This window comes from Corythoichthys intestinalis, chromosome 5, assembly GCF_030265065.1.
Source record: "Corythoichthys intestinalis isolate RoL2023-P3 chromosome 5, ASM3026506v1, whole genome shotgun sequence".
NCBI lineage: Eukaryota > Metazoa > Chordata > Actinopteri > Syngnathiformes > Syngnathidae > Corythoichthys > Corythoichthys intestinalis.
The window spans coordinates 44,859,293-44,883,333 of NC_080399.1; the positions used below are offsets into that span (position 1 = coordinate 44,859,293).

Genomic DNA, 24,041 nt, shown 5'->3' on the forward strand with positions numbered 1-24,041 from the left:
TGCTTTTATACACAGAGCGGGACCTCGTACGGCAAATCAAAGCGACTCATCGCGTGGCTGCTAGGCATTCAAAAGTCCACTGGAGGAGTGTAAAAATCCAGCGCCGCCGTAAAGCTGCCACCCATCGATCAAACGCCCTCGTCTCCTCTCTATAAATGGACATGAAGAAGCTCAGCACTGCAACCGCCCTAAAAGGAGGCGCTGAGGTGGATTTCACCAGGAATGTCTTCTTTGTACAGGAAAAAAACAAGAAGGGTCAACTCACTCTTGTTAAATTTTGTGGGTCAGTCATCTTGATTGGACATAGTATGTAGCTAGTAGCTACTGTACCTGTCTCAGGTTGAATTCAAGTGTTATGAAAAAGTGTCCAAATGTCTCATTTTTCTTTGCATGGTCCCCAGATTTAAATTTTATGAACATTTACGAACATTAAAGCAAATATCACCCATCTAAAACAGACGAATTTAACCACAAGATGCGGTATTAAAGTGGTGGTCAATTTTTTCTTTGCGTAGTTTCCACATTTAAATGTTTAAGAACATTAAAGCAAATTTCACTCAAGAAACACAAAAAATTTAACCACAATGTGGTGTATTAAAGTGGTGGATTTAGCCCTGTGTGGAAACTGTCCCCATATTTAAATCATGAATTAACAATGGCTCAACAGGCAGTATTTTTGTGAAACACAAGTAAATTTTAACTGAACATAACCAAGCCTGAATAATTCCACAACCCTGGTCAATCAAAAAAAATCATTTCAATAGACCTCATCGGGCAAAAAGGATTCAAATAACAGATGAGATCAGACACATTTGACATCCGTCAATGGATACAAATCACTTCATGGAGCTTTAGTACTCCAGCAATGTATAGTCGGAGCCATTATCTGCAAATGGAGAAAATGTGGACAGTAATTTGTGGTTGTCCTATAAAAATGTCCCCAAGAGATATGGGACAGAAGATGCAATATTTGGAAAATGTGCATCTCATTATGTCTGGTTTAGAGGTAGCATCTTTTCAGACAAGCAACATCATACTAATGGTCAAGCATGGTGGTATTGTGAGGGTGTGAGGCTGCTTAATATTTAAGGACCTGGAAAATTGTGAACTGGAATGTTCGACCAACTCTGTGTGACCTCAGGCTGAAGCACACTTGGGTTTTGCAGCAGGAAAGAGAATCACAATCTTGTTTGACTGTGCATATGTTAACATTTTAACAGCGGATGGCTTTAGTTTCAAGCTATCTGGATAGTTTATCGTGTGACCTGAGCGTGTTTATGCTGTCTAGAAGAACTTGAGGACTTGAGTGGTAACTCTGAGGCTAACAGACCCAAACAAATAATGGAGGTTAACATTTCTACCTGTTGACATGGCCGCTGTCCCTTGCTGGAACACTTATGTACACTGTTTACAAGTGAGATGCTTACATTTCAACTGGCAACAACTGTGACAAGCTGCACTGAAAACATCCTGTTACACTGTTAGAAAAGAAGTAGGTTTGAACTCTTTCCTTGCAAAAAACTTCCAACTTTAAGTCAAACACAGAAAATGAGTGTCAATAAACACCAGTTACTTTCCATCATAACCTCTAATATAAAACATTTGAGGAAAAGAATTCCAGAGATTTATTTTTTGTTTTTATAGTATTATATACATTTTTTAATTAATTGCTTTTATTTTTTTTAGTCCAGTGTTCGGTGGTTCAACTTAGCAGGATGCTTTTCTTTTTCGTTACTTCTTTCTGACTGCATCGGCGTACAACGTGTCACTCATTAACACACTAACTTTTAGCGACGGTGCCTTGGGGAAGTGCGACTATTTTAAGGCGCGACCTAATTTAAATGAACGGTGGGGGAGCAAATTATGGATCTGCCACTTTGTCCTTCTTTAACCTTGACACGCTTGTGCTCCCTTGTTAATCGAGCCCACTGATGATACTTTTTTGGGGGGAAGAAATGGGAAAAATGAGCTAAGACAGGGATCCCCAACCATTGCATGGCACATTTGTTACCGGGCAGCACAGAAATAATTAATAATTTATTAACGACCGCCTTCTGGCTGATTTAACTTTGGCCTGTACCTTTTGACACACCAATATGTCTGTCTACTCTATAGATATAGTAATAAAACTGGATAGGAAGTTGTCATAGAAATCCATTGGAGCTAGCATTTTTTATATCTATGTGCGCTTGTTCTCGATAATGACATAGGCGCATCAGATTTGTAATTGGAAATAATAAGCCCAGACGCTAGCGAAGATGACTGAATATCGGACGTCTTCAGAGGAAAAGGCCACCTGACAAGCCAAAAGAGGAACTTACAACTTTGGAAAGAAATGAAAACTTCTTTTAACAAACAATATCAAGAGTCCTACCTAAAAAAATTGGTGTTTCGCACCAAGTGACTTTCAGGCGCCAAGTCCACTCTTTATAATACTTGGCCAAAAGCTAGCAAATGAGGCAATGAAGCCTTCAAAGCTGCTTTGGTATATAAGAGACCAAAGGCCGAGTTATACTTCCGCGTCAGACCTGCGCCGTCAAGGAAGACCCGAGTTACGACCTTGCGCCGTAGCCTGACGCGCGCCTCTCGAATTTTCTAACCTTCGCGTCGCGTAGACGCGTATGACGTGGCAGAAACGGACTGTGATTGGTCCGCTCAGACTGTTGTTTCCGGTTTAGCGCAAAATCACCGCCATTGTAGAATAGAATCAAACATTATTTTCTACACGCAAAAATGGACCAAGCCGACGGGAGTATCATCGAAGAGCAAGTCTCGTCAAGAAATTATTGTGATTGCCAAATGGCAAGGTCGGCGATTGAAAAAAAAAATAAATAAAGAACCACCGAGACGTGTGTGTTCGGAATCGAGTGGCCACACGAAGCAGTGACCCAGTCGGCCAAAAACTGCCAACTTTTTATCACTTTATGTCGTATTTTTGGTTGGTGCACTTCATCATTTATTGTGTACATATGTTTGCTGTGAGTCTGTGACTTATTTACGTGTCACACTTCAAGTATATGAAGAATAAAGCACAGATTTGGTGTCAAAAGAGTTGTTTTGATCTTTAATTTTCAATAACAGACAGTTCACACACAATACATCATCACTGATTGAGAGTGCCTCGGTGCTTTTTATGATAACGTTAAAATTAAGGCTCCCAACGCAGTTTGGGAAGTTCCATAGATGCCAGAAATCTGCTATGGCTTCCCACTGGCTGGTTGTAGGACACGGCAAACAAATCGGGCTGGAGGGCTTTGCAGACCTTGAACGCAGTGCTCGACCCCAGTTTGAAGCTAGCCGCCACAGCTAGCTCTCTCCACCCGAGTCTAAAACTCTCTGTGCGGCATCAAAAGTCGGCCAGACCGCCTCGAAACCGTCTTCTGCGTCTCCTGCCCCTCAACATTTGTATGTTCAATATTTATTCAGTGTTGATGAGCAAATATTTATTTTCAAGAGTTCCATCTTGCATTGTTTATTTTTTCTCCGACTAGCGGAAGTCAACAAGCATGCCCCAAAACCGTACAAACATAACGCCACACCCCTCTAGTGGCTTGCGGTGAATTACAGAGCAACGCGTTCCCTCACTGCAGAACTATCGAATGTCGAATGACGCCGTAGTCGCTGCGCCGTCACCGCAACGCGGGAGTATAATTCAGGCTTAAGTACCCTCTGCCGATCTCCCATCACACCTAGATGGGACCATCTTGTCTCAAAGAAACAAGCTCAAACTTCTCTGTGATTGATCGTATAGTGTAAGAATGTCCTGATCCGACCATGTGATAGGAAATCGGGCCGATTGGGCCATTTTTTAGAGGAGCGGAATCGGGTGAAAAAAAATGTTTTTCTGATTCATGCTCGTACAGCACCACACCCTCCCTCCTGCTAAGCAGTGCGGCCAAACTGTCCAGTGCAGCTTGCGTTTGGTACTGAAAGTTAACGATGATTGACAGGTTTGTAACTATGATCATGCCATAGAAGCTTAGTAGCTCTACGATCAAAGGCACAAATGTGTCAATCATCGTTAAACTTGCAGCCCAGTCATAAGCTTTGCTAACTCATTGTGTAAGTGAGAGGCTGTTCTCTGCAGCGCGAGCGTCAAAGCGTGAATGGATTTGAGTGGACCAACTCAATGACACCTTTAATAAAGACAACCATTTTCCTACACTATTCTTGTTTAAAAATAATTCAGATTATTAAGAAGGCACGGTGGGAGAGTAACATGTTTGGAACTTTTGCTCAGATTAAAAAAAAAACAACAACAACAAATAAACTTTTTTTTTTTCGGTATCAGATCAGGACACGTTATCGACAGATTCTCAAAATCTGGGTACTCGGACCCATGTAAAAAATATGCAACTGGGACATCCCTAGTATGGTGAATTACATTTTCCCTGTACTTAACATCCGTTTGTAGCCTGGTCGTGTTATTTTATAATTGCTCTATTTTTCTGCCACACATTGCTCGTCCGTGGAAAAAAAGGCCATCATCTCACTGGTACATTGTGCAAAAAAGGTTAGGGAACCTGATCTAAAACAACATTTCCCAAGGTCTATATCAATATGCAGTATAAACCCACTTTTTACACTTCCTTTACATTCCTGGCAAAGAAAAATATTCACTAACAAAAAAATGATTTAGTTAAAATATACTGAAACACAGTCAAACCAGTGTGTGTGGGGCCAAGTGCCTATTCCAAGATTAAACCAAAAAAAAAAGCTGCAAATAAATTTTGGACATTGCACAAAAAAGAGGACAGTCAATGATCGTAATCGTTAAAATTGCGGTAAAAAATAAAAATAAAAAAAAGACTAAACACTTTGCACATGTGGAAGTAATCAGTGCGACCGCCTAACGGACTTACTATCTACTGGAAATTTGATTGCTGCAATTACGTTTAAGCATTTCCTGCTGGTACAGTAAGTCACTTTCACTGACATCTCGTTTCCCGGCATGCTTTGCTTTAAATGACCTCCAACTAGGACTCGATACACAACTATGAAACACTTCAAAGGGTCCCAAGTAGAATTAAATACAGTACTTAAACCATTTTAGCAGGCAAGGAATTCAGCAGTCCTTGAAAGTCAGTTCTTCGAACATCAAAAGTTTTTTTTTTGTGGCGGCATTTACATACATGAAAAGTAGAATCCTTAATGAGACATTCAGTGGAAAGTCATGTCAAGATACTAGATATAGAACAAACTGCATGGCAGTCAATCACAGTGCATATATGGACAAACATGCCGCTGATTGCCAGTTCATTGCCTGGGCACGGACAAACAATGAGCTTGTCATGAGACTGTTTCAGGATATACATCTGAATTAAGGTGTTGCCAGACAATGTCAGGACATAGACAAACAATGGGCTAACAAGTCGCTAGCTAATTAAAGGGCACATAAGGAAGCAATACTCGCCACTCGCCAGTCAATGTTGGAGGACGCATTAGGATTTCCTAACATGCCAAATCATTTTAGTTGAGCTGCTGGTGTTATCCCTCCTCTGCTTTAACAAGTTGTGACCTGACGTTGTCATCACTGAACTCTCACCACAGGTTTACGCACATTTTTTTTCACAACCGCAGCAGTTTAAGCTCCTTTTGGGGGTCGCTTACAAAAGAAGGCGATCCGCATAAGAGGATCAGAGCGGCGGCTCAAGTGTAAAATGTTGCGGCCCGTCAGGTCCTGGACCTTTTGTGTGGCCTTGCATCTGCCTCAAGCGCCTCTACGCTCGCCTCCACTCGCCACACAGCCTTTTTTTTCCGACCCCCTTTTTTTGTGTAAAGAGTCGTTCAATTCAGCCTTTAGAGCATCCTGGGCCCCTCATATGGAGGAGCGACCACTCACTCAAGAGGAAGAAAAGTGGACGACAACTCCAATGACTCTCCACCAGCATCTCCATGGGGGAGTTCCACTTGTTCTCTGTGGAAATGAGGCACCCCCCTACGCATCCCATTGGACCTCACCTCACCCCACCTCCCGCAAGCACTTGAACGTACATGTTCTCAAACAATTTGGACCCACGGGAGAATTTTTTTCCATGTAACTGCCTCATTATCCTAGCGTTATTTAAACAGAACTAATGTGAGTTAAAATTCCAAATTCCACTGGAATTAAGAATTTGCCCATTTCCAAGGGAGAAAAGTTATAATGTTGAGATCCCATCGCAAAAAAGCAATTAAAATGTAATGAGGAGTTCCAAACTTTGTGACCTATGCAGGGAAGATACTTTTCCAAGGACCCCTGAATTAAACTTGACAACCATATCAAACGAGAATAAGAAAAGTATGGATGTCCTGATTCGATCACGTGATCAGAATTTGGATAAGGATCGGAATCGGGTGAAAAGGATCGGGTTTTTAATTAAAAAAACATGTTTTTCTGCTTCATGCTCATGCAGCCTCTCACACTCTGTCCTGCTGCTTTTCTTGGTCACCACTGCAGCTGGCCTTTGGTACTTAAAGTTAATGATGATTTACAGGTTTGGAGCTTTGATCAGGCGAGTGAAGGCTCGGTAGTTCTAGGAATAGAGGCGCAAATGTGTTAATCATCGTTTAGTCAGTATTCGTTGTCGAGAGGCTGTTCTCGGCAGCATGAATGAATTTGAGTGGACTAAGTGATTTAAGTATGGCGTTAAAGGTGATGTGGGTGCACCTACATTTTGTGCTGGTGCACCTTAATAAAAAAGTTAGGTGCAACCTATTCAAAAGTAAGTGTGAAAAATTGGCAATAAATATCGCAATGCTAATTTTTTTCCAATATCATTCATTCCAAAGTGTTATTTTTTATTACTTTTTATGGGCTAAAAAGCAACAAAAAAATCCAGACATACATAGGCCTTGCCGAAAGATACAAAAATATATACAGTTTATACTCCGCAACACTCCCAGAAAAAGCGGATGAGGAAGTACTGTAAAAAGTACAGTACTGTTACTACTGTAACATCTTTGGAACTTTAGTTCAAATAAAAACAAACAAAAAAAGCTTTTTTTTTTTCAGTTTCGAATCAGGAATCTGTATCGGCAGATTCTCAAAATCAGGTGACTTGGACTCGGGTGCAAAAATATGCGATCAGGACACCCCTAAAGAAAAGTAATCACGAACAAAGGCAAAACATATTTTGTCATGACAGATGTGATTTACGATGATGTCATATGATGATGTGCTAAAGTCAGTGATTCACGTCTAAGTTATATTTTAAAAAATACATTTTAAAAACATAGTAGTGCCTGGATATTCATTCATCCTCCATGCCGCCTATCCTCACGAGGGTTGCTGGGGTACTGACGCCTATTCCAGCTAACCATAGGCAATGGGCGGGGTACACCCTGAATAGCGTACCGCACGAATGCGATTTTTAGACCGCAAGGCTGCGTGACGTCACCATCGTAAACCGGAAGGGGGTCAACATAGAAGCGCATTCGCACACAACCCATGCTAATACTGCTTGTTTTCTGTCGGTAATCTTCAAAAAAGAACATGCGTTGTAACCACTATTGCCATGAAACTTGTAAACATGATTCTAGACATTACGAACGTCCACATATTAAGAATGTTTCTTTACACATTTCCCGAAGCCAAAAACTCAGAGGGAAAAAATGTGAACAATGGATCAACTTGTGCGGACGTCCAAAAGACCAGTTTAACACCAGCAAGGTAAAGCAATTCACCTTCATATGCAGTAAACATTTTGTTCATGGTCCTACAGATGACAATCCTGATCCATTGCCCGCCACAGCCTGCCCTGAAGAAGTAAGCCATTTTAATATTTTTACTGATTTTTTTAGCATAGCATTTTGCCTTACTGCTTCTGTCCGACAATGAATGACCTGAAAAAAATTAAAGTTATATTCACATATCACAACAGTCATGTAGGCCTATTTTTTAAAATACAGTGGGGAGAACAAGTATTTGATCTCTCCCCACTGTACGTATATTTAAATAAATTAATAAAAAAAAGCTATGTTTGGCCTTTTCTGTTGTAATGATATAACCTTAGTGACACGGAAGTGGAAATAAATAAATAGAATTAAGATTTGTTATTAGTGAAAATATTAAAAGTGTTCGTTGGTTGTCACTGAGTAGCATTTGCGATCGCTACACAAAAAGAGCTATATAAATTACCTCCAAGAACGATCAGAGACGTAAGACAGCCAGAGGATATAATATATAAGAAAAACAGGGCATATGGTGGTAAAGGATAGCGAGAATGTCATTGTTAGTGGCGTAAGGCAAAACACAAGAAACAGGTGCCGATAAAAAAGGATCAGGATCTGGATCAGGATCAGGTCAGCTATTTTTCTCATCTTTTTCAGCCCTCAACACTCAAGCCATCTCTTTACATTTGCATGTTCTTTCACATTTTTATCGGTGAATTTGACATCAGCGACATCATTTTCGGACAGAATTGGTAAGTTTAGCTCAGTAAATATGTTGTTCGTACACTATTTGCATGCATCTAGCATGAGAGACAAATGTGAGTTTGACCCTCCTAGCAACCATTGCTAATGTCATGAATATTGATGAGCAAAGGTGAAGTGTTACGTGCGGTACGCTTTTGGTTGCCAGCCTATCTCAGGGCACACCGAGACAACCAACCATTCACGCACACATACATACTTTGGGAATTTAGAGTGTTCAACCAGCTTACCATGCATCTTTTTGGGATGTGGAAGGAAACAAGAGGACCCAGAGAAAACTCATACAGGCATGGCGAGAACATGCAAAGTCCACACAGGAAGGCAGAAGCCTGGGATTGAACCGTTGATCTCAGAACCGTGAGGTAGACGTGCTAACCACGCATACAGCTCATTGGAAAAGACACATTTTTCTTACTGTGAGACATGTTCTTAGACCATTTTTTTCTCATTTACATCAGTTCGGGTTTTAATGGTTTTTCTAATTGCCAAATTCCAGAAAAGTGAGAGGCCACGAAGTGGCTTAAGGATAACTAAGGAACTGTTTTGCGGTGGTAACCTCTAAACTCTTATCCTAATCCTAATTGAAATGGGCAAAACTAAAAAGACATGCGATCAACAAATACAACTGGCTCACTCAAACTAGTTCTATTATCAGGAATGGTCCGAAATACCGCCAGCTATTGTGAAACATTCGTGGAATGATAAGTCAATGCATTTTAAAGACAATAGAACCATACACTAATTAAATGGATGTTGACTTTGAAAATATTAATGACAAACTGCTTAAAAACATTCTGTCATTGAGAAATTTGAACTAATTTTGGTAAGACACCACTGTAATCACTTCATGCAAGGTTTCATCACGTTAGGGAATTTCTTAGGAAAGCCTCCAACCAACCCCTTGCCCTCACCCTGTCATCAATTACAGCATCTACTGAGGTTTTGGAGGACGAGAAAGGTGGCAGGGTGCCAGGAGTACACCAGCAAAGACAAGATGCTTGGCCAACCAAAAAGCTCTCAACAGCTCTCATCACTCACTGGGGGGACAAATGAGGATTAAAAACATGAAGGGGCTAAGCAGGGGAAAAGAGGGGGGTTCAGTGAATTTACAAGACTGGAGAAATGTGGGACAACGCGATGGAGAAAGTGAAAGAACGAAAGAAAACGAGAGTTTAAGAGGAGCTGCAAGAAAAGAACTAGAAGAGAATAAATAATGACAGACACAAAGGTTTGTGTTCACAAAAAATATTTTTGCTGTGATGATGCCAACAATGTGATGCTACTTCATTTTTACCATTAGCAAATACAGTGCTGCTCGAAAGTTTGTGAACCCCACAGCGATGGTCAGATTTTTTGTAAAAAAAACTAAAATAACCTTATTAAATGTTAAGTTATACCCAAATCCACAATACTGACATTCCAAATAATGGACTGAAACAAAAGAAATAGTTATATTGTCATTCTTTATTTAACAAAAGTGGTTGATTTAAGAAAAACTCAGATATCATGTGTGCAAAAGTATGTGAACCCCTTCAGTTAATAGGATATTGCGCCTCCTTTTGCAGAGATTACCTCAACCAAACGGTTTCTGTAGTGACTAATCAGCCTCTCACATCTACTTTGGGGGATTTTTGCCCATTCTTCCTTGCAGAACGCAGTCAGTTGAGAGAGGTTTGATGGGCGTCTGGCATGAACTGCTCGCTTCAGGTCCCGCCACAGCATTTCAATGGGATTTAGGTCAGGACTTTGACTGGGCCAGTCCAGAACACGAATCTTCTTCTTTTTCAGCCATTCCTTGGTTGTATTGCTGGAATGCTTTGGATCATTATCATGTTGCATGATCCACCTTCTGCCAAGCTTTAACTTCAAAACAGATGGCGTCAGGTTATGTTCTAGGATTTGACAATATTCCTCAGAATTCATGATTCCCTGGACTATGTGGAGTTGTCCAGGTCCTGAGGATGAAAAGCAAGCCCAGATCTTGACATTCCCACCTCCATGCTTCACTGTTGGGAGAAGGTTCTTTTGGTGGTATGCAGTGTTGACTTTTCGCCAGACATGGCGGTTTTGGTTGTGACCAAACAGTTCAATTTTGCACCTACATCAGTTGATGAAAACTCTTTTTAATTTAGTCTCGACAACACAACTGTTAAAAAAACAAAAAAAAAACTACTGAATTGATTGATTAGGAAATCAGGTTGAAATAATAGAAAATTCCAAAATGTTGAGGGGGTTCACAAACTTTTGAGCAGCACTGTATATATATATTTTTAAATGACACATTTTAACATTTATAATTTTCAAAAGCCGCAAATTAAGTGAACAAATGCAGTAGACACCACTGTATTGCGGGATATTTTCACATGAAAGTGCTTTTATTGTTCAAATTATGTGTAATATCTAAAATATGCCTTGGTGCAAGGAAGGAGCTTGAAGGTCAGGTGGCAGGGCAGCTGCCCCTGGACCCGGACCTCACAGGGGCTCGGGTTGGAGAGCAGTTATAAACCTCTCCACAAGCTTAAGCATGAGGATCTAGCTCACATATTTGGGTTATTTAATGGTACAGTATATAAAGTCTATTGATATATTTGATTAAGATAAGTCATGGTTGCCAATTAAACATAACAGGATTGACATCTAGTATGTAAACTATTTAAATATTGTGCTGTATGACAGTCACTTGAGTGAAAAAAAAAAAAAACATCAGAATACTGAAACGCTTAACTGGAACAGTAACAGTAACATGAATTCAAAGTGTCAAAGCAAAAAGAAACAGGGAATTTAGGGGGGGACAAAAAAACAAAAACATTACCGAAATTGGAAACAGCGGCCTTGCCTTCGTTTATATATTGTAATTTCCGGACTACAAGTCGCTACTTTTTTCCCTCATTTTGAATCCTGCGGCGTGTGCAATGATGCGGCCAATTTAACGATTTTTCTAACGGCCGCCAGGGACGCTCGAGCATAAAAAGTAAGAGTGAGACACGTGGAATACATGTGTCGAGGAAGACGCTAGTTTACACTATTACCTGTAATTTAACTTTGTGCTTTGCGCATGAATAAAAGTAGCAGATCCTCATCTTTGTGCATGAGTAAAATTCGTAGACCCACATGAGGAAATACATATGACGTAGCTTTTAAGGTAAAAGCTTGACATTAGTGTGAATCGTGCATTTAAAGTGGCACTCCGAGTTGATTGGGAGGCTTGGATGACCGGTGGCGAGAGATCGTTTACCAAAACTGGCCGCATGCGAAGATCAACTTTTGCACAAGTCTGCCAGTGGATCCTGACAGCGGGGCGCAGTGTGAAAAAAATCCACCATCGCCAACGAGTTTCGAAAAGCCGGTCTGCTGCGTGACGAAGAGGACGACACAAGCTCAGGATTGAATTTGCCTCATTATGAGAAATTAAAAGCAAAAACGAAAAAAGACTGAGAAGGTGCGTGGCAAAGTGTATATGAGCCTATTCAAATCCGACACTGAGGGTGAAGACTTCCATGGTTTCAGTGCACAGGAAGAAGATGAAGATGGCTAACAAAGACTTTTATGCTTCTAATAACCAGCCCAGTTAGTGCTGTACTACCGTGTTGCTGCTATGTAACTGCCCTGTTGCTGCTATGTAACCGCCGTGTTGCTGGCGCTGTTTGGAAAGAAAAGTTAAGGTATGTTATTAAACTTTAGAAAACGCTGTATTTCTTTGTAAATATCTCATGTTACTATGTGGGCACACTCGGCTTATAGACAGGAGAAGCTTACAGTGGGGCAAATAAGTATTTAGTCAACCACCAATTGTGCAAGTTCTCCTACTTAAAAGGATTAGAGAGGCCTGTAATTGTCAACATGGGTAAACCTCAACCATGAGAGACAGAAAAAAACTCACCAAGAAAATCACATTGTTTGATTTTTAAATAATTTATTTCCAAATTAGAGTGGAAAATAACTATTTGGTCACCTACAAACAAGCAAGATTTCTGGATGTCAAAGAGGTCTAACTTCTTCTAACGAGGCACCACTCGTTACCTGTATTAATGGCACCTGTTTTAACTCATTATAGGTATAAAAGACACATGTCCACAATCTCAGTCAGTCACACTCCAAACTCCACAATGGCCAAGACCAAAGAGCTGTCGAAAGACACCAGAGACAAAATTGTAGACCTGCACCAGGCTGGGAAGACTGAATCTGCAATAGGTAAAACGCTTGGTGTAAAGAAATCAACTGTGGGAGCAATTATTAGAAAATGGAAGACATACAAGACCACTGATAATCTCCCTCGATCTGGGGCCCCATGCAAGATCTCACCCCGTGGCATCACAATGATAACAAGAACGGTGAGCAAAAATCCCAGAACCACACGGGGGGACTTAGTGAATGACCTACAGAGAGCTGGGACCACAGTAACAAAGGCTACTATCAGTAACACAATGCGCCGCCAGGGACTCAAATCCTGCACTGCCAGACATGTCCCCCTGCTGAAGAAAGTACACGTCCAGGCCCGTCTGCGGTTCGCGAGAGAGCATTTGGATGATCCAGTAGAGGACTGGGAGAATGTGTTATGGTCAGATGAAACCAATATAGAACTTTTTGGTAGAAACACAGGTTCTCTTGTTTGGAAGAAAAAGAATACTGAATTGCACCATACCCACTGTGAAGCATGGGGATGGAAACATCATGCTTTGGGGCTGTTTTTCTGCAAAGGGACCAGGACAACTGATCTGTGTAAAAAAAAAGAATGAATGTGGTCAGGTATCGAGAGATTTTGAGTGAAAATCTCCTTCCATCAGCAAGGGCATTGAAGATGAGACGTGGCTGGGTCTTTCAGCATGACAATGATCCCAAACACACAGCCAGGGCAACAAAGGAGTGGCTTCATAAGAAGCATTTCAAGGTCCTGGAGTGGCCTAGCCAGTCTCCAGATCTCAACCCCATAGAAAATCTGTGGAGGGAGTTGAAAGTCCGTGTTGCCCAACGACAGCCCCAAAACATCACTGCTCTAGAGGAGATCTGCATGAAGGAATGGGCCAAAATATCAGCAACGGTGTGTGAGAAGCTTGTGAAGAGTAACAGAAAACGTTTGGCCTCCGTTATTGCCAACAAAGGGTACATAACAAAGTATTGAGATGAACTTTTGGTATTGACCAAATATGTATTTTCCACCATGATTTGCAAATACATTCTTTAAAAATCAAACAATGTGATTTTCTGTTATTTTTTCCCACATTCTGTCTCTCGTGGTTGAGGTTTACCCATGTTGACAATTACAGGCCTCTCTAATATTTTCAAGTGGGAGAACTTGCACAATAAGTGGTTGACAAATACTTATTTGCCCTCTGTATATATGTACAAAATGTTTTTTCCTTTAAAAATGTACTGGGTGAGGCTTGTAATCAGGGGCAGCAAATAGTCCAAAAATTACAGTAACTGCCATAACCTAGTATAACACATAATTTCTTTGGTCAAGATTTTGATGGTATACAAAAATAGAAATTTGTATTAGGTTGTAAAATGTTGACAGTAGTTGTTTCTGTAGCCAGAGACTAGCTTTTAAAAAGCCCTTCTTTTATTCTCGACTGTATAGCAGTGAAATATAAGGACTCGGCATGTGCCATAGCTGCTCCAAGGTAGAGCCAGACCATCATGATATACTGTAGACCAGGGGTGGGCAATTAATCCCACAAAGGGCCGCAGTGGGTGCGGGTTTTTGTTCATACCCATCATGAGGACAGCCTTTCACCAATCTGGTTTCTTACAAGTGCAATCAGTTGATTGCAGTCAGGTGCTCCTTGTTTCCACTGAAACCTCATTGGTTATACTGTGTGTGCTGAATCAGTTGGAACAAAGACCAGGACCCACTGCGGCCCTCGAGGACCGGTTTGCCCACCCCTGCTATAGACCCTACCCACGTGACGTCACAACTCCGCCCTCATGACTGGTACCGCCCAATTGTCCGTCAACACATCGTGTTTACCTGTTACGGCTACGTACATTCCTCCTATTTACGGCGTGTTTTTCTGCTCGTTAACATTAATAATCAAAATGGTGAAGGCGCGTGTGGCAGTCGGTTGCAATAACAGAGAAGATAGACGGAGAGACTTGAAGTTCTACCGGATTCCGAGAGACCCGGTGAGGAGAGCGAGATGGGCTGCTGCAATTCGATGAGAAAACTGGGCTCCAAACGATTACCACAGATTATGTAGTAGTCATTTTATATCTGGTAAGATGCATTTAATATATATTTAGAGGGTTTTGGGCTGACAACCACAATTAAGATCATTGCTAGGCTAATCACCGACAACATACACGTATGTATGTAGTGAGAGTGCTATCGCTAAACCATATAAACATTAAAAGCCCTAGCTCCATTGACAAATGACATGAAATACATTAGACTTGACAGTGGATGTTAGCAAGAACAAAAGATTTTGAATTTTCGTGGAGGAGGACCTGTTTCACCCAACCAGCAACGAAGTATTTATAAGCCTCCAAGCTCTTAAAGTTTTTCAAACTTTCGTGAGAATAGGCTGATTTTGTGTGGACAAGATAGTTGTAAATATCAGGGTAGCTAGCAGATGTCAGGCAAAGACGGCGAAGACGGCGGGTCGAAAAACATCAATTTCGGCATCAAATATGGATCTGGCGAATGGATTAACTGAAGCTTTTCCACATAACGCCTTTTATGCAACGCATCCAGTGAGTTTACGGCATCCGAAAGCACCGGGTCTTCCATGAAATGCATTATAAATTGCTCGATCAATTGAGACCATTGATAATACAGACACAAAATGACGGACAATGGGGCGGAACAATACAGCGATCACGTGATTTTGTGACGTCGGTGGGTAGGGTCTATAGGCTAAAAACCTACGATGATCTCATTAGTTAATCTGATCTAAAAATGAGAAAGACAGTGTGCAAAATGATGTGGTCACTCTCAGTGATGATGAAATGCTTTGAACTTGTTTTGTTTTATTATTAGTGGCTATTTAGCTTCCTATTTTTGTTCTTCTCTTGGTTTCATCTCGTTTATGTCATTTGATGGACTTCAAAAAGACATACTGTATGTTTTGAAATGATGTTATGATGAACTTTTTTATTTGGGTTTGAGGGACCAGGTCATATTCCTCACCCATGGCCAAGCTCTGATTTGTTCCACTAATGCCTTGGTGTCTTCAACTTGTCTGTTACACAACACTCAACAGAAAAACAGTCTCAAATGGAAAAAAACCTTCAGAAAACACAAAATAATAACTTGAAAATAAAATATATAGACATGGAAAGAGTAAATTCAGCCAATGTACACGCAAACAGTGCATGTACTAGTATGCCTCCTGTGAGTTCAGGTAGGTGTAGAAATTGTGTGTCAGCATCAACAGACAAGATGATGCAATTCATAGGATAAATTATATGTAAAGAAGTCACTTCTGTTCACCTCAAACCACGCATTTCCCTTACAACGGGTTTCATGGTTGTATATCAATAAAGTAATGATCATTTTTGCCATTGAGAATACTTTCTCATTTGTGTAGCAGATAACATAATTAATTCAACGTTGCTTTCTGGACAAGAAGTGAAAAGCTATTTAAACGGAAGCTGCCAGTCAAAAATTGATGTGATTGTAAATGTAGACGAATAAATTCGATGCGCATTAAGGTCTTTAACCCGAATGAACTCCTGCTCTCGCTGCTGCGAGTGCCAATACATGAGTTTTTTTCTCCTTGTGACGGCGTCTTCGGGACAAATGGTGGTGCCGTCATGCTTAAATGCCCCCCACGCTCGATGGCTCACCCCCCGCGTGAAACTCACCCTGTCTTTTCTCTAGCCCCCCTGAAGTGCACCCTCAGTCTGCTACTGTTACTAAACAAATCTCCACTGTGACAGCATCATTCAGGTCTGACGAGGAGGTGGCGTGATGGACGGTGGGATAAACACATTGTGGGATGGATGGTAGGAAAATCAAAACAGATTGTGGGAAGGACAACTGGACAGCCAACTGAAAAGAATATTAGGCCAATAACCAGATGGACGGTGAGACGGACAGCAGGCCGTGGTTGCGCAATTAATGGGACAGACAGTGGTACCACAAATGGCTTATGTACCAGACAGGTCCAGTCCATTTAACCAAGTCTTCCTTGTACATCCTTTTTGCAGCTTGCCACTAAACCATATGATAGATGAATTGCTGATTACTGAAAAAGAAAAAATGGTAGAGAGGCCAACATTTTATCCTGGTGAAAGAAGAGTTTTCCTTCATATGTTACATTACGTCAAGACATGACAATAAGTGCAATATTCAGTTTGTCTAGAAAGATAAGTAGAAATCCTTAAAAACAGTCAAGTGGATGCTTTTTTTGCGGGTAAAATTGCTGCCACTGAATAAGTTAATCACAGTGCAAACATTTTAGTTGTAATTTTTTTAGCGACTTGAACAGATTATTGGCATTTCAATTAATTTAATTGGAGAGGGATGAATTATTTATCCAATGCATTGAAGAAAACATTCCCCTCTTTTTCATTATTTTCATTTATTTGTCACTTTTCATGTGCATATACAAAGTTGTAACCATTCCTCTAACGCCTAACGTGAGCTCATGAATATTTTTCTAAATATAAAATTCTGGCATCAAGGGGTTAGGATATGGGTGCTTTGAATTAGGATATATTGCAAGTTACTACAGAATAATGATTGGGGAATGATTAATTATCCCGCATAAAGTCTAGGGAATTTTGAGTGAACTATTTTGATCACCATTATAAAAATCCACATCGGTGGTGATTAGAGAGCAATGTTTCGGCGCATCCAAACCCGACGGCTAAACCTCCAAAGCCAAAGTGGCTGCTGGCCCTCCAACAAAAGCAGTCTTCACATCTCCACACTCTTGTTGCCAAGTTCTGGGCTAATCTTTGGAGAAAGAGATCCAGATCCAAAGCGCCTCCTTCCTGGCTGCTTCTACTCCAATCCATAGTAAACAACTACATGCTCGTTAAAAGGTGAATATTCATGAGCGCATTCAGAAATGCAAGTTCCGCTAGGAAGCGCAAAAACAGAGCTGGGAAAAGTAGATTCTGTTACTTTGACTATATCAAACGTCCACTACCGTACCTTATCAAAAAACGTTTTTTATGTGTTAGCACTTCAGAAGTTTCTTGCTAAAGTTGCATAAAAGTACATTCCAGTAACAATTTTAACCTTGATTTGATTTGTGAAACCTATATATTTAATACACGACTTATTATGAACTTGTCTTTGCATCATGGCTGTCTCAAACGGCTGGAAATGCGACTGTGTCGCTTCATAGTCCAGCTATTTCTGACAAAGCAGTTCATCCTTTAAATGTGTAAAAAGAGATAACTCTCTTTTGCATCAAATTTGCATTTCTTCTTCGACATTTTGTAATAAAAATTTTAAAAAGCTGCTGTGTGCGTTTTTCCTCCCACTTGCAATCTGCCCGAGTGTTACCTAAGCTGTAGCATTATCTGCAACTTGTGTTGAGGGGGAGGGGAGGCAGGGTGCAGGGGAGAGGCAGCAGTGCGGCACACATCAGAGCAGAGGAGGAGTTTGGGGAAGGAGGCGGAGGTAGATACCACCGAGCATTTCAGCAGCCCCCACCGGCAGACAGGACAGATTTAACGATTTCTCAAACATAAGTGAATGGTTTAGAAAAAATACACTCTGACTGTGTTTTTAACCAGGGATTAACCATATAGCGTGATTAAAAGCTCAACAAAAGTGATATTTGCAGATAACCATCCCTTTAAACAAAAAAATTAACAGAGCCACAGGTATACATTCATGTTTATGGGGAAACAGTGGTGCCTCGACGTACGATCATTTCAACACACGATCTTTTCGACATCCGACATATAATTTGACTCGCCGTTTGTTTCTACATCCGACAACATGCTCGAAATACAACGATTTATGAAAGCGAAGCAGTTTTTTGTTTTTCCGTAAGACGGACGCACTGTGGATTTTCTTGCGAGAGAAATCAACATGGGTTCCAAGAATGTTAGTGCAGGTGGTGAAAAAAGGAAAAAGGTGATGCTTACTATTGAAATGAAGATGGAAAAATATCTGTGAAAAATCCGTCAACTGGCTCGACAATACGGCCGTAGAATGTCTACTGTCAATGGTCCTCCTCCGACCTCCGTTCGCCAGTGTTTATAAGTTAGGGTGACAATTATTATTGTGGTAACATCGCCAAAGAAATCACCAGCTTCATTCAGGGTTCTAATCATTTATTCCATCAACTTCTGTAACACAACACACCTACTGTCCGCCGCAGATGAACATGAAAAGTGAAAATAAAAAGTCCTATCTCACTCTGTCAAGTCAGCCACGTGATGCGTTCAAGTACACCATGCAAAACACACTCGCCACATTAGAACCCGATTCGTTACAGGTATTATTATTATTATTATTATTATTATTACAATTATTATATTATTATTTCTATTTTTATTCATAATTTATTTGTTTTGCTCTGTGTAATTGCTATTTGCAATAACACCAGCAGTATTTATTAAGGATTCAGTGTAGGAATTCGGGCTGAGGAATGAATTATGGAATTATAATGTATTCTCATGGGAAAATCCTGCTCGACATACGACCATTTTGACTTACAAACAAGGTCCTGGAACGAATTAACTTTGTACATAGAGGTACCACTCTACTGGGGAAAATATTCACCACTTTCATGGGAAAAATAGAGCAAGTGCATACTAAATTTGGATTTGCAAAAATCCAGAAACAGATATTATGCTTGTCGCAACTTCCTTTATCAGGCCCTTTGAATGAACAATTGAAGCTCCATATCATGAAACAATTATTTTTCTCATATTGGCCTTAAAGTCGGCGGCACGCTAGTAGAATGGTTAGCACATCGGCCACATAGTTCTGAGATCAAGGGTTGAATCAAGGGCTTCTGGCCTTCCTGTGTGGCATTTGCATGTTCACTCAGTGCCTGTGTGGATTTTCTCTGGGTAATTCGGTTTTCATCCCACATCCCAAAAACTTGCATGGTAGGCTGGTTGAACACTCTAAATTCTGGAATGGGGTGTGTGTGAATGGTTGTCTGCCTCCTTGTGCTCTGCGATTGGCTGGGAATCAATTAGAGCTGAAACGAATACTCGAGTTTAAAAACTGATCTGAGTAATTTTATTCGCCTCGAGGAATCGTTTAATTTAGCAGCTCTAAGCATCACGTTTTACCCGGACTACTTTTAATGCGGGACAAAGCGCTGACGTCACGTGCGTACAGGAAGAAGCGAAAAAAAAAAAAAAAAACTGACTGCAGCTGAGAGCCGCTACAAACTATGCCGACGTTGCTAAAAACTACACCAGCATGATTCTACGGTGGTAGCAGGTAGCGTCTGGTGCGTCACATAGATACAGTGTTGTTAATCTTACTGAAAAAAAGTAATTAATTATAGTTACAAATTACTTCTCCCAAAAAGTAATTGCGTTAGTAACTCAATTACCTGAATGTAAGAGTAATTAGTTACTTGGCAAAGTAATTGGTGATAATTACTTTTTTTTTTTTTTTTCCTCAAAAAAAAAAAAAAAAAAAAAAAAACATTGGCCACACTATGTGAAGTTTTTTGTGAAGGTTTTTGGTACAATTGGCCCGAGCCCAATTCTTTACCCTAATTTACCCTTTACCCTGAATCAGCTGTTAAAAGTTGTTAAAATTGCTCCCATTATTGCATTAGTTCCCTTCTCTCTACTTTCGACATATGAAAGTTTTCAAACTGTTTCATCATTTAAAGATAGATTCAAGTCAAGATTTTGCCGATTTAGAAGTATTTTAGATAAAAAGTTACTTAGGTTCGCTAGGAAGGTTCTCTACAACAGAGCCGTCCTAAAAAGTACTGCTTTAAGATGGCGGCTGTCTACTAACTCATTTAGTGCTATGTCTGTCATTTTGCATCTAGTTATATCTATGTACAGTACGTGTGATATCTATCATGTCTACCATATCTACCATAACATGCTCGCGTAGTTTGTACTAGCTATCGGCTACAACATGTATTATTGGAGCTACCTAGCATCGCGTTTGCTCGGCGTCACAACTTTCTTGTCTCCTCCATACTCCTGCTCTGTCGTCTCGGTGAGTCCGTTTCCCTCAGACTTTTCGACCAATATAGTAACGCATAGTAACGCATGCCTTTCCGTCCTCAGTAACGGTAACGGCGTTGCCAAGATGAGAAAAGTAATTAATTAGATTACCCACTACTGAAAAAAATAACGCCGTTAGTAACGCCGTTATATTGTAACGCCGTTATTAACAACACTGCATAGATATCACATGCATATAGAACTCGATGCGAAATGACAGACTCGGCGGCGTTAGTAAACAGCCGCCATCTTAAAGCAGTAGACTTCTCAGTGCAAATAAATAAGATTAACATTACCGTCCCTTGCTCACGTAACGTTAGCCCTGCAGAGGGCTAGGTTTCTATCAGTTATGACTACTGTCGATGCGTGGCAAACGTGTCTTACATGCAGGCTTCATTTAATCTGTACAAACATAGCTCTGTAGAGTGATGAGGGTGTAAAATAAAAACATAATAAAGCTGTTGTTGGCTGTTTTCAACAAAATACTTCGAAAATAAAGACATTGACTGAAAATGGTTCAGTATTAGATGAAATGTCTTGGTTTCTCATGCATATTTATAATCGCTCTTTACCTAAAAAAAAAAAAGTTTTATCCGATTACTCAATTAATCGAGAGAATTTTAAGTCGAATACTCGATTACAAAAATATTTGATTGCTGCAGCCCTAGAATCAATTGAGGGTGTAACCTGCCTTCAGGTGTAACTTGAATTGGCTCCGGCATTCCCTCGGCCCTCATGAGGATAAGCAGGACCGACGATGAATGAATGAATGAATGAATGAATGAATGAATGAATGAATGAATGAATGAATGAATGAATGAATGAATGAATGAATGGGCTCAAACTCAAAAGTTGCCACTGTCTCCAATCTTGAACTTGGGATTGCGAATTTCTCTTTTTTTTTTTTTTTTTTTTTACAAAAATGGTGCAATCTTCAATTGTTTCAAACCCAAGCTCCACAACATATTCTGTCTATCCATCAGCGATTAGGAGAATGATAATTTGCAAGATAACACACACATGAAATCATTGCACTTTGTTTGCCTAATTGCTTTGACGTGGACACCATGCGACATCCATTACATACACAAGACCAGAGCTGTTTTGTGGCGCAATTTACAGAATCTCTTTGTCAATATACTATCTTTACTTTTAGGGTTTGGATTGTTTACTTTTGTATTACCACATGAGCTGTGATATCTGATGTTTGAAAACTGCTTGCCATAACCTAACAACTCATTTAAAATTGGACTCTCTTTATCACCAGTATTAGAAACATGCACATATATGTATATACAGTATAATGTATGTATACACATGAACAACAACAGCAACACAAATTTTGGACCACAGCCTATTTGGAGCAGAAACACTTTACACCAAAACCAACAGAACAACTTCAAACACCAACTCTAGGACTGTTTGCATCAGATGCTTCACCTTTCACAAACATGCTCACTGAATGTATGTTTTGCACAGGAGAATTAAGCTGTTATAACATCTGTTTTGGAGCAATCTGTAAATCACTAAATGTCTCTGAAAAACTTTTTCCAAATTGAAAGATAAAATGACTTTGGGTGTTGTCAAAGAAAGTCTCTTACGCACTCTGCTGCACTCCAACCTTTTGAAACTTTTGAGTTTTGTTGAAATGTGCCATTCGGTCACCACTGGAACCACTATAAGACGCAAACAACTTGGAGCACAGCCACTGCTAGAATCCCAGTTATTTATTTATTTATTTATTTATTTTACTTTAAAAAATGCTAAATGACAGCAGAACCATTTGTACATGCACCTGAACAGCAGCTCAGAATACTTGGCCCTTTTTGTACATATTGATGTTGTTTGTAAGAGCTGTATATTTATTTTTCCTCCCTCATTATTCATGTTGATAATTTTCTTCGTTTTCATAATCTTTAACTTTATTTTTGTTTTACAATTTTCATGTGTTTTACGTTCCATTTGTTTTTGCAGCACTTTGTCTTTATTTTTAATTGGGTTGATTGGATTTATTTCATTGTGAATGACTGCAATGCCTTGTCGTCTCTGACCTTGCTGAAGCGTCAATAGGATGTGCAGCGCGGCTCTCAGCGCCGCGCTATTCGCGTCCATGTCTGCTGTCCGACGCGCGGACTCGAACCGGGTTCCGAGTACAGCAGGGCAGTGCAAGCGTAGTCGAATAAACTTCCTCACAGTGCATCCATTACGCTCGGATCCTCCGAGTTTTCCAGCTGCGCGTCCTCAACAAACTCCGACGAGCGATGCACCTCTCCTTTTTTTCCCCACTTGTATTTCGTACTCCTCCTCTGAGGACTCAGACAACCTCTTGGCTTCTCTCTTTTCTCTTTTTGTCAATGAGCCCGGCAAGGCGGGGACGCGCCAGCTTGCATGCACCGCCCCCCGCGCGCATGAAGGTCTACACTGACATAAAGCCAACATCTTTTTTGTGTTTCGTTATCATTTAATTCAATTTAATAGGCTGATTTAATTTTAATGCTTATTGGTGCAAATAACTCTTTAAATAATTCTTAATTGCAGACATCTTAAAAGATCATGCTAGTTTTATTATAAAAAAGATGAGGAATAATAAAATGCATAGATTAAAAAAACTCACAAAAAACATAGTTTACCATATTTTATTGTTTACTATAATCTGTTCATTCATATATCAATAGTGTAATGATTAATAGTAATTTGAAATGAATTATTATTAAAGATACAAAAAATAGGGGCAGGATGGATGACTGGCTAGCAATTCATCTCACAGAGATCTCACTTCAGCTACAAAGAGTTTGCATGTACACCTGCGTACTCTTGTTTACTCGTACTTCTCAAACACATCAATGGGTGGTCAGTGGTGAAAGTGGGCCAGAACGGTCAGGAACGCAGTTCCGGTATAAGATTCAGGGCCAGAACGCAGTTCCGGTATAAGATTCAGGGGCAGAACGTTGTTCCGGTATAAGATTCAGAGCCGGTACACGGTGCTTTGATTTTGAAAATATGACGGCAACTGTCAAAACGCTATGTAGAAAAAAAATAAAAATAAAATGCTAAGCTGCCACACATGCATTTCATCTCCAAGAAGAAAACAATTTAACAAAATCAGATTTACATACACAAGTGTTAACAACAAGCATAATAAAGTGCTTTTGTAGCATAATCCGTTTCCACCAATATTTATTATTTATTTTATTCCACGGACGGCATGGAGGTTTCCCCAGCTGCTGCAGTAATCTGAGTCTGACGATGATGAGTCACGTCAATGTGCGAATGCATGCAGCAAAGCAAAACGCCTGGACTCATTTATCAGTTTAATTGGCTGACATACTGACATGTGATCAGCAGAGATAGTTAACTGAATGGTTCAAATGTGCAGGTTTTCTGGAACAGCAAAAAAATAAAATAAAATAAATAAAAGGTTGTTGAATTGATGCGACAAAAAAAAAGGGCAATGCAACATAAAATGGATCAAATCTTTAAGAGCAACGAAAAAGTTGAGGAGGCTTATTTAT

General features: G+C 40.2%; 1 protein-coding gene across 3 annotated transcripts in view; it reads right to left on the reverse strand.

Moving 5' to 3' along the window:
• LOC130916123 (receptor-type tyrosine-protein phosphatase zeta-like) overlaps nucleotides 1-22,863 on the reverse strand; it is a 129,785-nt gene extending 106,922 nt beyond the window's left edge. For all 3 annotated transcript variants that reach the window (XM_057836580.1, XM_057836578.1, XM_057836581.1), the window contains exon 1: nucleotides 22,581-22,863. In XM_057836580.1, coding sequence (XP_057692563.1) covers nucleotides 22,581-22,641 — 61 coding nt within the window. In that variant the 5' untranslated portion in view covers nucleotides 22,642-22,863. The remainder of the gene's footprint in view (nucleotides 1-22,580) is intronic.
• Between the last annotated feature and the right edge of the window lie 1,178 nt (nucleotides 22,864-24,041).